At 44.9% G+C, this 12,516-nt stretch overlaps 1 protein-coding gene and 1 non-coding gene across 2 annotated transcripts; one reads left to right on the top strand and one right to left on the bottom strand.

Annotated features, from left to right (window-relative positions):
• The first annotated feature begins 295 nt into the window (after window positions 1-295).
• Window positions 296-4,115, top strand: LOC131427524 (uncharacterized). The gene is made up of 4 exons (XM_058590793.1): window positions 296-1,680; window positions 1,752-3,164; window positions 3,528-3,843; window positions 3,897-4,115. Exons 1-4 carry the CDS (start codon window positions 296-298, stop codon window positions 4,113-4,115), a joined length of 3,333 nt encoding a protein of 1,110 aa, XP_058446776.1.
• A 6,479-nt stretch (window positions 4,116-10,594) lies between these two features.
• Trnan-guu (transfer RNA asparagine (anticodon GUU)) lies at window positions 10,595-10,668 on the bottom strand. The gene has a single exon. It is a non-coding gene; the product is annotated as a tRNA-Asn (tRNA).
• Window positions 10,669-12,516: the final 1,848 nt, after the last annotated feature.

The raw sequence follows: 12,516 nt of genomic DNA, 5'->3' as shown, positions 1-12,516 counted from the left end.
AGTAAGGAAGGATGATACCGACTTGAAACGGCGAGCGGGCCAACAGTACGTCTGCCTCCGTCCCGTTAAAACCTTGGCAGGCCTCCGGGTACGTTCAATACTCGCACCAATTAAGGTGGGTAGTAGGCCCAGTTGAGAGCACTCCTGGCTTACGCTGATCCGGCTCTGGACACGAACCCTATGAAGGTACGTGTTCAACCCTCGCTAGGCCTCCCTGCTCGCAAAGATAACCTAGGGATCCTAAGTGACTACTACAACGAGTGGAGATAGCGGCCCGGAGTGGGGACCCTGAAGAATGGAAGTAATCGAAATCGAAGTTGAGAAAGAAGCGACAAATCCGTTTGTCAAGAGTGGCTTGGTGAGGTCACCGCCGCCGCAAACCCAGCAGGTGCAAAAGCAGCACACGAACGAGCAGCAGGCTCAGCAGCAGTATAGCGCGTGGACGAAACCACCACAACCACCGAGGGTAGAGGCAGCGAAAAAGTTGGTGGACGAGCTGCACGAGTATGTGGATAAGAGAAGTAACGTGCACAAAGACATCAAGGCGTTGGTAATTAAGCTCCAAGGCGCTCTTGGCTCTGCTGTAAAGGAGTGGGAAAACGTAGTGCAGAGAGCAGAAGCTGGGGAGAAGGAGTTGTTAGCGGCGAAAACTGCTTTAGAGGCACGTCGCGCAGCGCAAATGCAAAGGGCAGAAGCAGACACAGCTACGAGGGAGGTCAACACGGCGAGTAGTGTCCCCCCTGGGGTGCAGTCCACGCCCTTCTTCACACCAAAGAGGCCAAGGGCATCGCCTGGAGATGTTAGACCAGGTGGTCCCAAGAGACACAAGGATGCCCGTGTCACTGGAGCTAAACTACCACCAGAAGCAACCGACGCGGTAAACAGCCGCACTGAATGGCAGGTCGTCGGCAAAAAAAAGGAGAAAGCGAGCAAAAAAAACCCGCCCAAAAAACGTAAGGTCGTCAGGACGAGGAATAAGAGCAAGGCTCTCATCGTCAAAGCAAGCGACGAATCGTACGCCGAAGTCCTACGCGCTATGCGGATGAACCCGGATCTTAAGGAGCTAGGGGAAGACGTGCAAAAGGTCAGGCGCACTCGTAATGGTGAGATGCTTCTCGAGCTGAAAAAAAACCCCAAAGCAGGCAGCATCTCGTACAAGGAGCTTACCGAGAAAGCCCTCGGAAACAAGGTGGAAGTAAGAGCCTTGTGCCCGGAAGCGACTCTCCGATGTAAAGATCTGGACGAGATTACTACGGAGGAGGATGTAAAATTAGCCCTGAAGGAGCAATGCGAGCTAGGAGAGGTCCAGATGACCATCCGTATCAGGAATGGACCTGACGGCACCAAGGTAGCCTCAATTAAGCTGCCAGTAGATGCAGCTAATAAAGCGTTGAAAGTGGAAAAAATATGTGTGGGTTGGTCTGTGTGCCCACTGAGCGTTTCCCAGCTACCGGACGTGTGCTTCAAGTGTCTGGGTTTTGGTCACTTCGCACGGAACTGTCAAGGGCCGGATAGGAGCAAACTATGCAGAAGGTGTGGCGAGGAAGGTCACAAGGCAAAGGATTGCACGAAGCCTCCGAAATGCCTAATTTGCGCTGCCACGGGGGATAACAAACATCCTACAGGCGGTAGCAGATGCTCGGCCTTCAAACGAGCGAGTGCAACGAAGTCCCAGTGGAGGTAGTGCAAATCAACCTCAACCACTGTGATACGGCACAACATCTTCTGCGGCAATCTGTTGCGGAACATAGATGCGATGTTGCGATAATTTCGGACGGAGCCAAAACAGCAGCGATATGGGCAGTGGGAAAATACCCCATTCAAGAAGTGGTGCACTGCGCAGATGAAGAGTTTGTTATAGCCAAAATCAACGGAGTCTTCGTCTGTAGTTGTTATGCACCTCCACGATGGACGATCGATCAGTTCAACCGGATGTTGGACAAACTAACGGAAGAGCTAACCGACCGAAGACCAGTAGTAGTAGCTGGTGACTTCAATGCCTGGGCGGTCGAATGGGGCAGCCGCCTCACGAACTCAAGGGGAAGCAGTCTTCTGGAGGCCCTAGCTAAGCTGAACGTAGATCTTGCCAATGACGGTACCACTACCACCTACCGTAAGGATGGTCGAGAGTCCATCATAGATGTCACTTTCTGCAGCCCGGGAATGATAAGGAGCATGGACTGGAGAGTGTGCGAAGAATACACCCACAGCGATCACCAAGCGATCCGGTATTGTGTTGGACGCGACTCGCAGGTGGAATCAAGCAGAACGCAGTTTGGTGAGCGAAAGTGGAAAACAGCGAACTTTAACAAGGACGTATTTGTGGAAGCACTGAGGCTCGAGCGCAACACAATAAACCTCAGCGCTGAAGAGCTGACTGCAACACTATCACGTGCGTGTGATGCAACCACGCCTAGAATGGGAAAACCCAGCAATGGGCGACGTCCGGCGTACTGGTGGAATTCGACGATCGCTGACCTGCGGGCACGTTGTCTACATGCCAGAAGAAGGATGCAGAGAGCTAGAAACAGCGGCGAAAGGGAGGAAAGAAGGTTGCCCTATAGAATAGCAAGAGCCGCACTCAACAAGGCAATCAGGCTCAGCAAGAAAGAGTGTTTAGAAGAGCTGAACAACAACGCCAACGAGAATCCGTGGGGTAATGCCTATAAGATGGCCATGGCAAAGATGAAAGGTCCAGCAGTTCCACCGGATAGATGCCCGGAAAGGATGAAAACTATAATCGAGACCCTGTTCCCGAAGCATGAGCCTACGATATGGCCGCCAGTACTGTACGACGTACAGGATGTCCGCGGCGACGAAATCCGAGTATCAAACGAGGAGCTGCTTGCTGTAGCGAAAGCCTTACCGGTGAAGAAGGCTCCAGGCCCGGACGGGGTTCCAAATGTGGCCCTTAAAGCTGCGATTCTGGAGAATCCAGACATGTTCAGGACTACATTCCAAAAATGCATGGAGGATGGTAGTTTCCCTGACATCTGGAAGCGGCAGAAGCTGGTGCTGCTACCAAAGCCAGGCAAACCACCAGGCGATCCGTCAGCATATAGGCCTATATGCTTGTTGGACACAGTCGGAAAACTGCTGGAGAGAGTGATCCTTAACAGGCTCACGAAGTACACTGAGAGCGAGAACGGTCTGTCGAACATGCAGTTCGGATTCCGGAAAGGCAGGTCCACTGTAGAAGCCATACGAGTGGTCATGGAAACCATGGAAAATGCCCAGAAGCAGCAGAAAAGGGGAAACCGCTACTGTGCGGTGGTCACATTGGACGTGAAAAACGCTTTCAACAGTGCCAGCTGGGTAGAAATAGCCGACTCTCTGCACAGGTTGAGGATACCAGAGTACCTATGTCAGATTCTGAAAAGTTATTTTCAGAACCGGACGCTGATATACGAGACAGACGCCGGATACGTAAATATGTCTGTCACGGCTGGCGTTCCACAGGGATCCATCCTGGGTCCCACGTTGTGGAACATTATGTACGATGAAGTGCTGAAGCTAAATCTGCCCAGGGGAGTTAGGATTGTCGGCTTTGCGGATGATGTGGCGCTCTTAATAATCGGCGAGTCTCGAGAAGAGGTGGAGGTTCTCGCCATGGAGGCAGTAGACGTCGTTGAGAATTGGATGCGGGAAAAGAAGCTTGTGCTGGCACATGAAAAGACTGAAATGGTCATCATCAGCAACCGAAAGGCGATGCAACATGCGAGCATCTCGGTCGGTGAGTGCATCATCAATTCGAAGCGTGAGGTCAAGCATCTGGGCGCTATACTGGACGATCGACTGAACTTTAATAGTCACGTTGACTACATATGCAAGAAGGCAATGAAGGTGATATTGGCGTTATCTCGGATTATGCCCAATAATTCCGCGATTGTCAGTAGCAAGAGGAGGTTACTGGCGAGCGTGTCATCATCGATCGTACGATACGCAGCTCCAGCGTGGTCGATGGCATTGACAACAGCAAGGAACCGAGCCCAGTTGAACCGCACTTTCAGACTGATGGCAATGCGCGTGACAAGTTCGTACCGAACAATATCGTCAGACGCTGTGCACGTGATAGCCGGAATGATCCCCATCTGTCTGCTACTGGAAGAGGATAGCCTATGCTACAGGAATCGAGGCACAGGACGAGCCCGGAGCAGAGAGAGAGCCAACACGCTCACTAAATGGCAACAGCAGTGGGACAACGCGGAGAAGGGAAGGTGGACGCATCGATTAATTCCTAACCTGTCGGTTTGGACAACTCGAGTGCACGGCGAGGTAAACTTTCAACTGACGCAATTCCTGTCTGGACATGGCTGTTTTAAGCAATATTTGCACAGATTTGGCCACGCAAGGTCGGCGTTGTGTGTTGAGTGCCAGGAAACAGAAGAAACGCCGGAGCACGTAATATTCAGCTGCCCACGGTTTATCCAACCGCGTAGCGAAATGACTGCCATCGTTGGCGCCGATGTCAGCGTGGAGAACATCGTTCAAAGGATGTGCAGTGACGAAGGAAAATGGAACGCGGTGAACCGGACAGTTGTTCAGATTATGTCCACACTGCAGAGGAGTTGGCGAGAAGAGCAGCGTCAAATGACCTAGGTCCAAAGACGAAAAATGCCGGACTGTTTTCGGCACCCTAAGAAGACGGACGAAGCGTGTGGAATGTGGCTCGGTTTTCGGGACAGGTTTCTTCGCCGGGAAACTCTCCGTCGGGTAGGCTAGACCCACCACCGTGGGCTAGTTGAGTAGGCGCGTCGTAAACCGGTTTCGGAACGTCGGTTTCGAGAGAACTTCCAGCGTCGGGAAACTCTCTGTCGCGGTAGGCTAGATCCTTCGGCGGGGACTAGTCGAGTAGCCACCACAACACCGACTTGTGTCGTCGGGGCGCCAGCCAACCAGAAGCTATGCTCCAACTGGAATCGCCGGACCGACCTAGGCACTCTCTCGTGTGTCCCGAGTGGTGCAATAGGGGACTCGGTGTCGGGAGAGCCTCTTTCGCCGGGGAACTCTCCGTCGGTGTAGTCTTGATCTTTCATCGGGGATTAGACGAGTAGATCGTGGCGTAGCACCGTTAAGATAGTCGGGGCACCAGTGAACCGGAAGCCATCCTCCAACCGGCATCATTGGATCGATCCAGGCATCCTTACGGTCGGGCCGTAGACGTTTTCGGTATCGAAAACGTCGGTTTCGGGAGAACTTCCATCGTCGGGGAACTCTCTGTCGGTGTAGACTAGATCCATCACCGGGGACTAGTCGAGCAGACGCCACAACACCGATTCGAGTCGTCGGGGCATCAGCGAACCGGACGCCATGCTCCAACCGGAATCGCAGAGCAGACCTCGGCACTCCTTCGGGTGTCCCGCGTGGCGTAAAAGGGGAAACTCTCAGTCGGTGTAGGCTAGATCCATCGTCGGGGATCAGGCGAGTAGTGCGGCGCGACGTAGCGGCATTGGGTTGTCGAAGCGCCAAAGGTGGATCGAGAGGGATAAAGATAGAAACTCAGGAGCTCATTTTCTCCCAAACGAAGAAGTTCATGAGCACAGCCGAGATGTATATAGAGAGCAGGAGCTCATTTTCTCCCAAACGAAGAAGTGCATGAGCACAGCCTCCCCCGAAGTATTGAGCTTAGCTTAGTTCCGGGGGGATCAAGGCAAGATGTCCAAGGTGTTTTAGTGGGTAAGGTTCAGCCAGTCCCACTCGCTAGTTCACAATAGCGGTAGCTTGACAACTACTGAGCGCGTGAACTGGGAAAGTACATAAGCAGGTATTTCACCTTGTAAAAAAAAAACCCACACACACACACATTGTTCAGCTCGATGAACTGAGTCGAATGGTATATGACACTTTGCCCTCCGTGCCAATTTTCACTAGTCGGTTTTTCAAGTGATTGCATAAGCTTTCTATATAAGAAAGGCAAAAAGGTAAAAATAACCAACTAAAATCGGAAAATTGTATAATTTTTTCGCCAAAATCCTGATGTCAGTCTTTCCGTGCTAGTAAAGTGTTCTACAAGTAGCAGCAACTTTATGTCGGCTTATCGGTTTATGTTGAACTATCAGTTCAACACAAACTGTTACGCACTGACGAGTCGAAGATAAAACATAAAGTATATAAACGAATCAATTTCGGCTACATTTGTTTAGTGAAACAAATAAAAAACCTGTTCTAATCCACCTATTGGTGTAACGATGCCTTTTTCATATAACTTATATATTCAAAAATATGACTAAAAGATTCTGTCAAGAAATTTTGATTTTCAAATTAGAAACTTTCGTTGTGTTTAAACTAACATAACCTTTTCAATTTGTAAACAGTTATGTCAAGTAAATAAGAATAGGACTATAGGACCTTTCATTTGAGCCTGAGTTTGTGAAAATTGGCAAATCAATTGAGTGAGTTTTGTTTTGAAGTTTTAGACCACTATTTCCGGTACTTTCGGAGCCGAGAAGTGAGAACTTGTATGGCCGAAGTAGGTTCGTTTAATAAGTAATTAATAAAGATTACAAATTAAAAAAGTTTTGAGCCAAATCTAGAAGAATTTTACCCTATTTTGCATCGTCGCTCCAAATAACGAAGTGCAATTTTAAACACTGTTTACCCTATAGTTACGGAACCGGTAGTCGGATCCGGATAAAACTCAATAGCAACCAATGACACTATAACACCTTTTATTTGAGCCTAAGTTTGTGAAAATCGGTCAAACCATCTCCGAGAGAAATGAGTGGAATTATTTGAAACATACTCATACGCAAACATACATACATACATACAAACACAGACATTGCTCAGCTCGATGAACTTTGTCAAATGGTATAGGACACTTTTCGCTAGTCAATTTTTCAACTGATTGCATAACCTGTCTATCTGAGAAAGGCAAAAAGTATACTTTCATATAAAAGAATCGTTATCATGATTTTGTGATAATACTAACAATTGGGTACAAATTGAATGAAAGGGAATATCAAGGGTGGTGAATACTACAAAACGGTCCCATCTGCAAATGTTTATCTATAAAAACTTTTCTTGTAATTATTTTAGCCTAATTCTTTGTTTTCTAAAATTTGTTCAGATGTTCTGATTCTTAGTCATAATTAAAGACAGTAAAAAAATGACTGCCAATTACATTACAATGAACGCCACCTCTAAACAAAAAATGGATGTCATTTTATATAATATATAAATATAATAGTGTATAGTATATAGTCACTATAATGAATCAACTTTAGAAAAAAATCGGGCAGTTTTTATTCGTTACGCGATAGTATTTCGAATTTTCTTCAGTTTCCACGAATAAGAACTGTGAATCAAGACTCAGGAAGTCTTTGAGTTTAGTGGTGCTTCCGAGCATCTTGAAACCGGAACATACTAGATCTCGCACGAATACTACAATTACTTAAATGTATACTAACAAATATCCTACTCCCGTGGTACTTGTGGAGTGCGCAGTAGTATATATGGCCTCTAGTCACACCAAGTGTTGGACTAACATCCCTTCCCATTCCTTAGGGGGTCTACGTTCGGGCCTGGCCGGCACCGATACTGAATAATGAATTCTGGGTTTACCAGAAGATGTACATTGAAGAATGATTTACCAGTCCCAGGTCAGATCATCTAAAAACTCCCTGTACAATTTCAGCTAATTCCGATCAGTAACGGAGTAGCAACCAGGGGTGGTCGCTTAAGCTCAAGCTCAAGAATTTCGATCTCTCGATACAGATTTTATTTATTTTTGGCATTGAACTCTTCACTATACGTGGCCAGGTGTCAATTAAAAATTAGAAAACTTAGCGGTTCAAATTGAACTGCCAAGTTTAGCACTAAGCAGATCAATTTGAAGTGCTCTGCACTGATGAGTCAAAGACGAAACATAAAAACTAATAAATACTATATTGGTTCTGACATTTCCCACCGTTAGCTTTGCAATTAAAAATCGAAATTAAAAGACCCGTTATATCTTACGTTCAAAAAACTCAGAGCTTAAATATCGTTTCGAATATCGTAAAGCATCAGTGATTCCAGGTTTTTATCTGACGTCAATCTGTATTGAATCGAAATATACCCGGAAAATGCTCTAGTATAAGGAAATGGTTCATCATGTATTACTTATTTCTAAGGGGTAAATGCAGTTTATCGAAAAGTAGATATTGTTGTCAATTAGATTGTATATTTATGATAAGGAAAACCCGGGATAAATATTTCTCTTTAATTTGAAATTCAGAAATTATTTGATGATAATTACCTAGCTCTCAATTTCAATTTTCTGTAGTTTTCTGATGAAATAAACCAAAATACATCATTTGTAAGAGGTATATCCGTAGAGATAAAAGAAATCCGTATATATGTATTAGCGTTGGAAATTTTCATACAGTCATTTTCGGAAACACCAATCTGTTGTGGACTTCACGTACGACCATTATTCAACGTTACTTAATAACATGCATCAAACATAGCCAACAAATCACCGGTGGCGCTTGTCGTGAACAGCAATCTCTATTTACTAGGAGGAGCGGAAGTTTATTACAAATACTTCTTGAACGCACTTGACGATGATATACTACTAACTGAAGGTCTAACTTCCTAAAATTAGCTTTAGAATTCTAGATAGCAGCGCCACTTTTACGTTTTAATGGGCCCGAGGGCAAAATTTATTTACTACCTCTTACTAATTAAATGATTTTTTTTACTCGGTGGATTCCATCGAGAGCCCTTAAGACCGTGGGCCCGGGAGTGCGTGCCCCCAATGTCCCTCTGTAAAAGCGGCCCTGCTAGATAGTGTTTTGCAATCATTTGCTTATTTTTCAAATTTAAATCTGTTGATACGAGTTTTAAAATTGTATTTTCAATGTCATGATGATCGGTCGTGTCTCGTATACAACCCTGTGATTTTAAAAGAATTTCAAGACCTTTTATTTGCATTTTAGTTTGTGCAAATCGGTTTAGAAATTTCCAAGAAAATTGAATGCGCCTTTTCTCATAGATTAGCACATAAGACCTTTCATCTGAATCTAAGTTTTCCTAAATTTTCTCACAGATGGCTTAACCGATTTTGGAAAATTGATTAACATTATTTGTCACATACACTCAGACATACACGCACAGACATTTTGTGATCTCGACGAGCTGAGTCGAATGATATATGACACTCAACCCCCCGGGTCTCCGTTCAAAAGTCGATTTTCTCAGTGATTGCATAGTTTTTCTATATAAGAAAAGCAAAAATATTCTTCGCAAATTTTCAAATTACTTACAAAAATAAATTGTATCAAGCTTGAGTTCCGGTAGTGAATGCTGCATGAGAATCGCGTTCCTATCAACAAAAGAGACTTTTCCACACCTCGAGCATACTACAATCAGTTAAATCAGTTTGAATAAATGTATTTTATACAGCAGTTTTTCGGTAGATGGCTCAAGAGGTTGCTACTCAAAAGTCTGCTGTATTGGTAGAGCATAAAACTTAAACAGTGAAAGTTGTTTTTGCTATTAATAGCGGAAATGAATCTCAACTTGTTGTTATACATGAACTTAATCGTAAGAGAAGCTAGATTCATTAGTTAGAATAACCAATGCTTCAAACTAAATCGATGATGGAATTTTATGCAATATGTGTCACATTTGATAAGATTTAATTGGTTAGGGTTAGATAGTGTTTTGCAATCATTTGCTTATTTTTCAAATTTAAATCTGTTGATACGTTCGTAGATTGGTGTTCAAAAAATTGTTTGTGTCTGAGTATCGAGAAATGCTGCGTCATATCTTTCTATCGGAAAACTGATCCTATCTTGTATGGCTATGAAATCTCAGAAAGGTCCATGACACGAGTAGAATGTATAAAGGACCTTGGTGTCACTTTAGATCGTGAAATTACCTTTAGACTGCACTATGACGATATGTTGGCCAAAGCAAACCGTCAACTTGGTTTCATCTTCAAGGTAGCCAAAGAGTTTCGAGACCCACTTTGTTTAAGATCATTGTACTGTTCACTTGTACGTTCAATACTAGAGTCAAACGCTGTGATTTGGTGCCCCTACCATGCTTACTGGATCGCTAGGATTGAGACTATTCAACATAAATTTGTGAGGTACGCTCTGCGCCTGTTACCGTGGCGTGACCCTATGAACCTACCATCATACGAAGATCGCTGCCGTTTGTTGAATCTCGAGCCATTGGAGGTACGACGCATAACTGCTCAAGCAACTTTCGCTGCCAAACTACTTTTGGGCGACATAGATAGTCCAACGTTACTCATGCGCCTAAACCTCTACGCACCTGAAAGATCACTTCGCCAGCGGAATTTCCTGTCTCTTGAACCACGAAATAGATTGTATGGACAACATGAGCCTTTTCGGACAGTTTGTATGCGGTTCAACGAATTCTCTCAACTATTCGATTTTAATGTGTCGTCAACCGTGTTTTATAAACGTTTACTTGACAATTTCCACATATAAATAGCGATAGTTAGGTTTAGTTTTTAAATTTTAATTGTTTGTTTTTATTCATTAAGACAACATATGTCAGATGAAGTTATACAAATATACAAATATACAAATATACAAATATAAAAAATATGAATTAACACAGCGCAAAAAAACAAACGCGCCCCCGGGTGGGCTCGAACCACCAACCTTTCGGTTAACAGCCGAACGCGCTAGCCGATTGCGCCACGGAGGCAACTTGGATGCCGCTTTCTTTCATCTAGAAATCATTTGTCGCTACTTTTGGTCTTCAGGCACGAGGTTCTTCGTTTGTTTTTTTTCTTTTCTGTCCTTAGAGAATTTTCTCGACCGGCAGCAGAGAGCAGCAAAATTAAATTAATCACCAATAATTACTTTCACGGGGAAAACTGTCTCCTGCGGAGGAACGAAGTTTTTTTCGCTTTCCTGGTTCACACCGGAGGGATGCGGCACATGTAAAGGTGCCAGCCGAAAGTCGCGTCGAGTCGAGCAGAAGAGGATGGAAACCGTCTGCTGTGCGGTCGACTTTCATTTGCTTTGATAACTTGAGGGACTTTGGGAGATTCCGGTGTATGTGTACATTTGATACATGATCTTTCCTCGAGTAGCGACGGCACACAGGACAACCAGCAGAACCGGAGTCACATTGCCGCTCAGCTGGGAAGGTTAATTTCAGTTTATCTTCGGACCGGTTGCTTCCATCGGCTTCCAGGACGATGACGATATTTTTGCTGTGATGCGGAAGAAGACATCGCAGTTGCGGTGAAGAATGGGGCTTACCTTTGGGAAATTTGTTCCAACTTGTCCTCTTAATTCCTGTTAGGTAAGTCATTCCACTTGCATAGACTGTGAACTGTTGGGATGAAGGGGGGCATTCCCTCAAGCATCAAGTCGGAAAGAAATGGTATCAAATGAAGTGGTAAAAAATACCTGTTACTAGTTCCGCAGAGAATAAGCCATGAATCGAATGAACCTAATAAAAACAAACTACAATAACGTTAATCTAAATGAACAGATTTTATAACAAGTTCCTCGGATGAAACATCTTCCGCTGAATATTTCAATAACTACACATTTTACTCGCCCAGAACTCCGAAACTTATCATTAACTTGATTCCAAAGCCACACGAGGCGGAAAAAAGATACAACTCAGAAAAACGTCAGAGTGTAGCAAACAGGCAAAACTTTTCCGTAGCTCCAGCAGTGTTCTACACTAAAATTGTCAGCTTTCGGTTCGTACCCAATGGACTCAGCCGGTTGGATTTTTAGTCCGGTTAACCTCACAAAACCGAAATAATGATGACGATGTGACGAATGCAATAAAAATATGTATCTTATTTATATAATAAACTCCTGGAATAATTTCCCACCATTGCGATAACCATTTTCCTAAGCGGGCACATCCCGGTTCTGTGACTCGAGGCTCCTGTGGTTCTGCCGTTCGGACCTCCTCTGCTGTTGAGTTGTGTGGCATATTGGGCAAGATCGGAATATGCTAGTCCCAGGGTTGAAAGCAACAGAGTGCCTCCCTCCAGTGGCAAGGGTGAGTACAAAATGTAAAATTCATTGATGCGAAAAATGAAATTGTCCTTTTCAACACAAACTTTCTGACATGTTTTGTTTCTACTTGACTGTTAGTGATGGTGGTGCACGATTGGTAGAGGGGGAGGGGGGACGACGACGACGCCTCCATCTATATTTAATTTGTGTCGAAAACTGTAATTTTCATCTCCGGATTGTGGGTACACTGCTGTTGGACGTTCATTATTGTTGTGCGGGAGAGGAACGGCATTGGGAGACAGTTTCCAGCTGCAGGTTCCGCAAAATTTGCACTGAACTTTAACTCTGATAATAGCATTTAACTTTGGGTTGCCCCTTTCCGCTCCGGGGGTACCCACTAACCCCTGCCTGGGTAGCCTATATTTCATGCAGGTTATGGTTGAGGTTATGGTCATCGTCGTCGGTCGTAGTCAGGCGTCAACCAGAACAAGTTTGTCACTATAAATCCCGTAGTGCATGTGCAGCAAGGAGCAAGGACTGTAGCACACGGAGGCAGAGATAAATA

This window comes from Malaya genurostris, chromosome 1, assembly GCF_030247185.1.
Source record: "Malaya genurostris strain Urasoe2022 chromosome 1, Malgen_1.1, whole genome shotgun sequence".
Lineage (NCBI taxonomy): Eukaryota > Metazoa > Arthropoda > Insecta > Diptera > Culicidae > Malaya > Malaya genurostris.
This window is presented reverse-complemented; position numbering and strand designations above follow the sequence as displayed.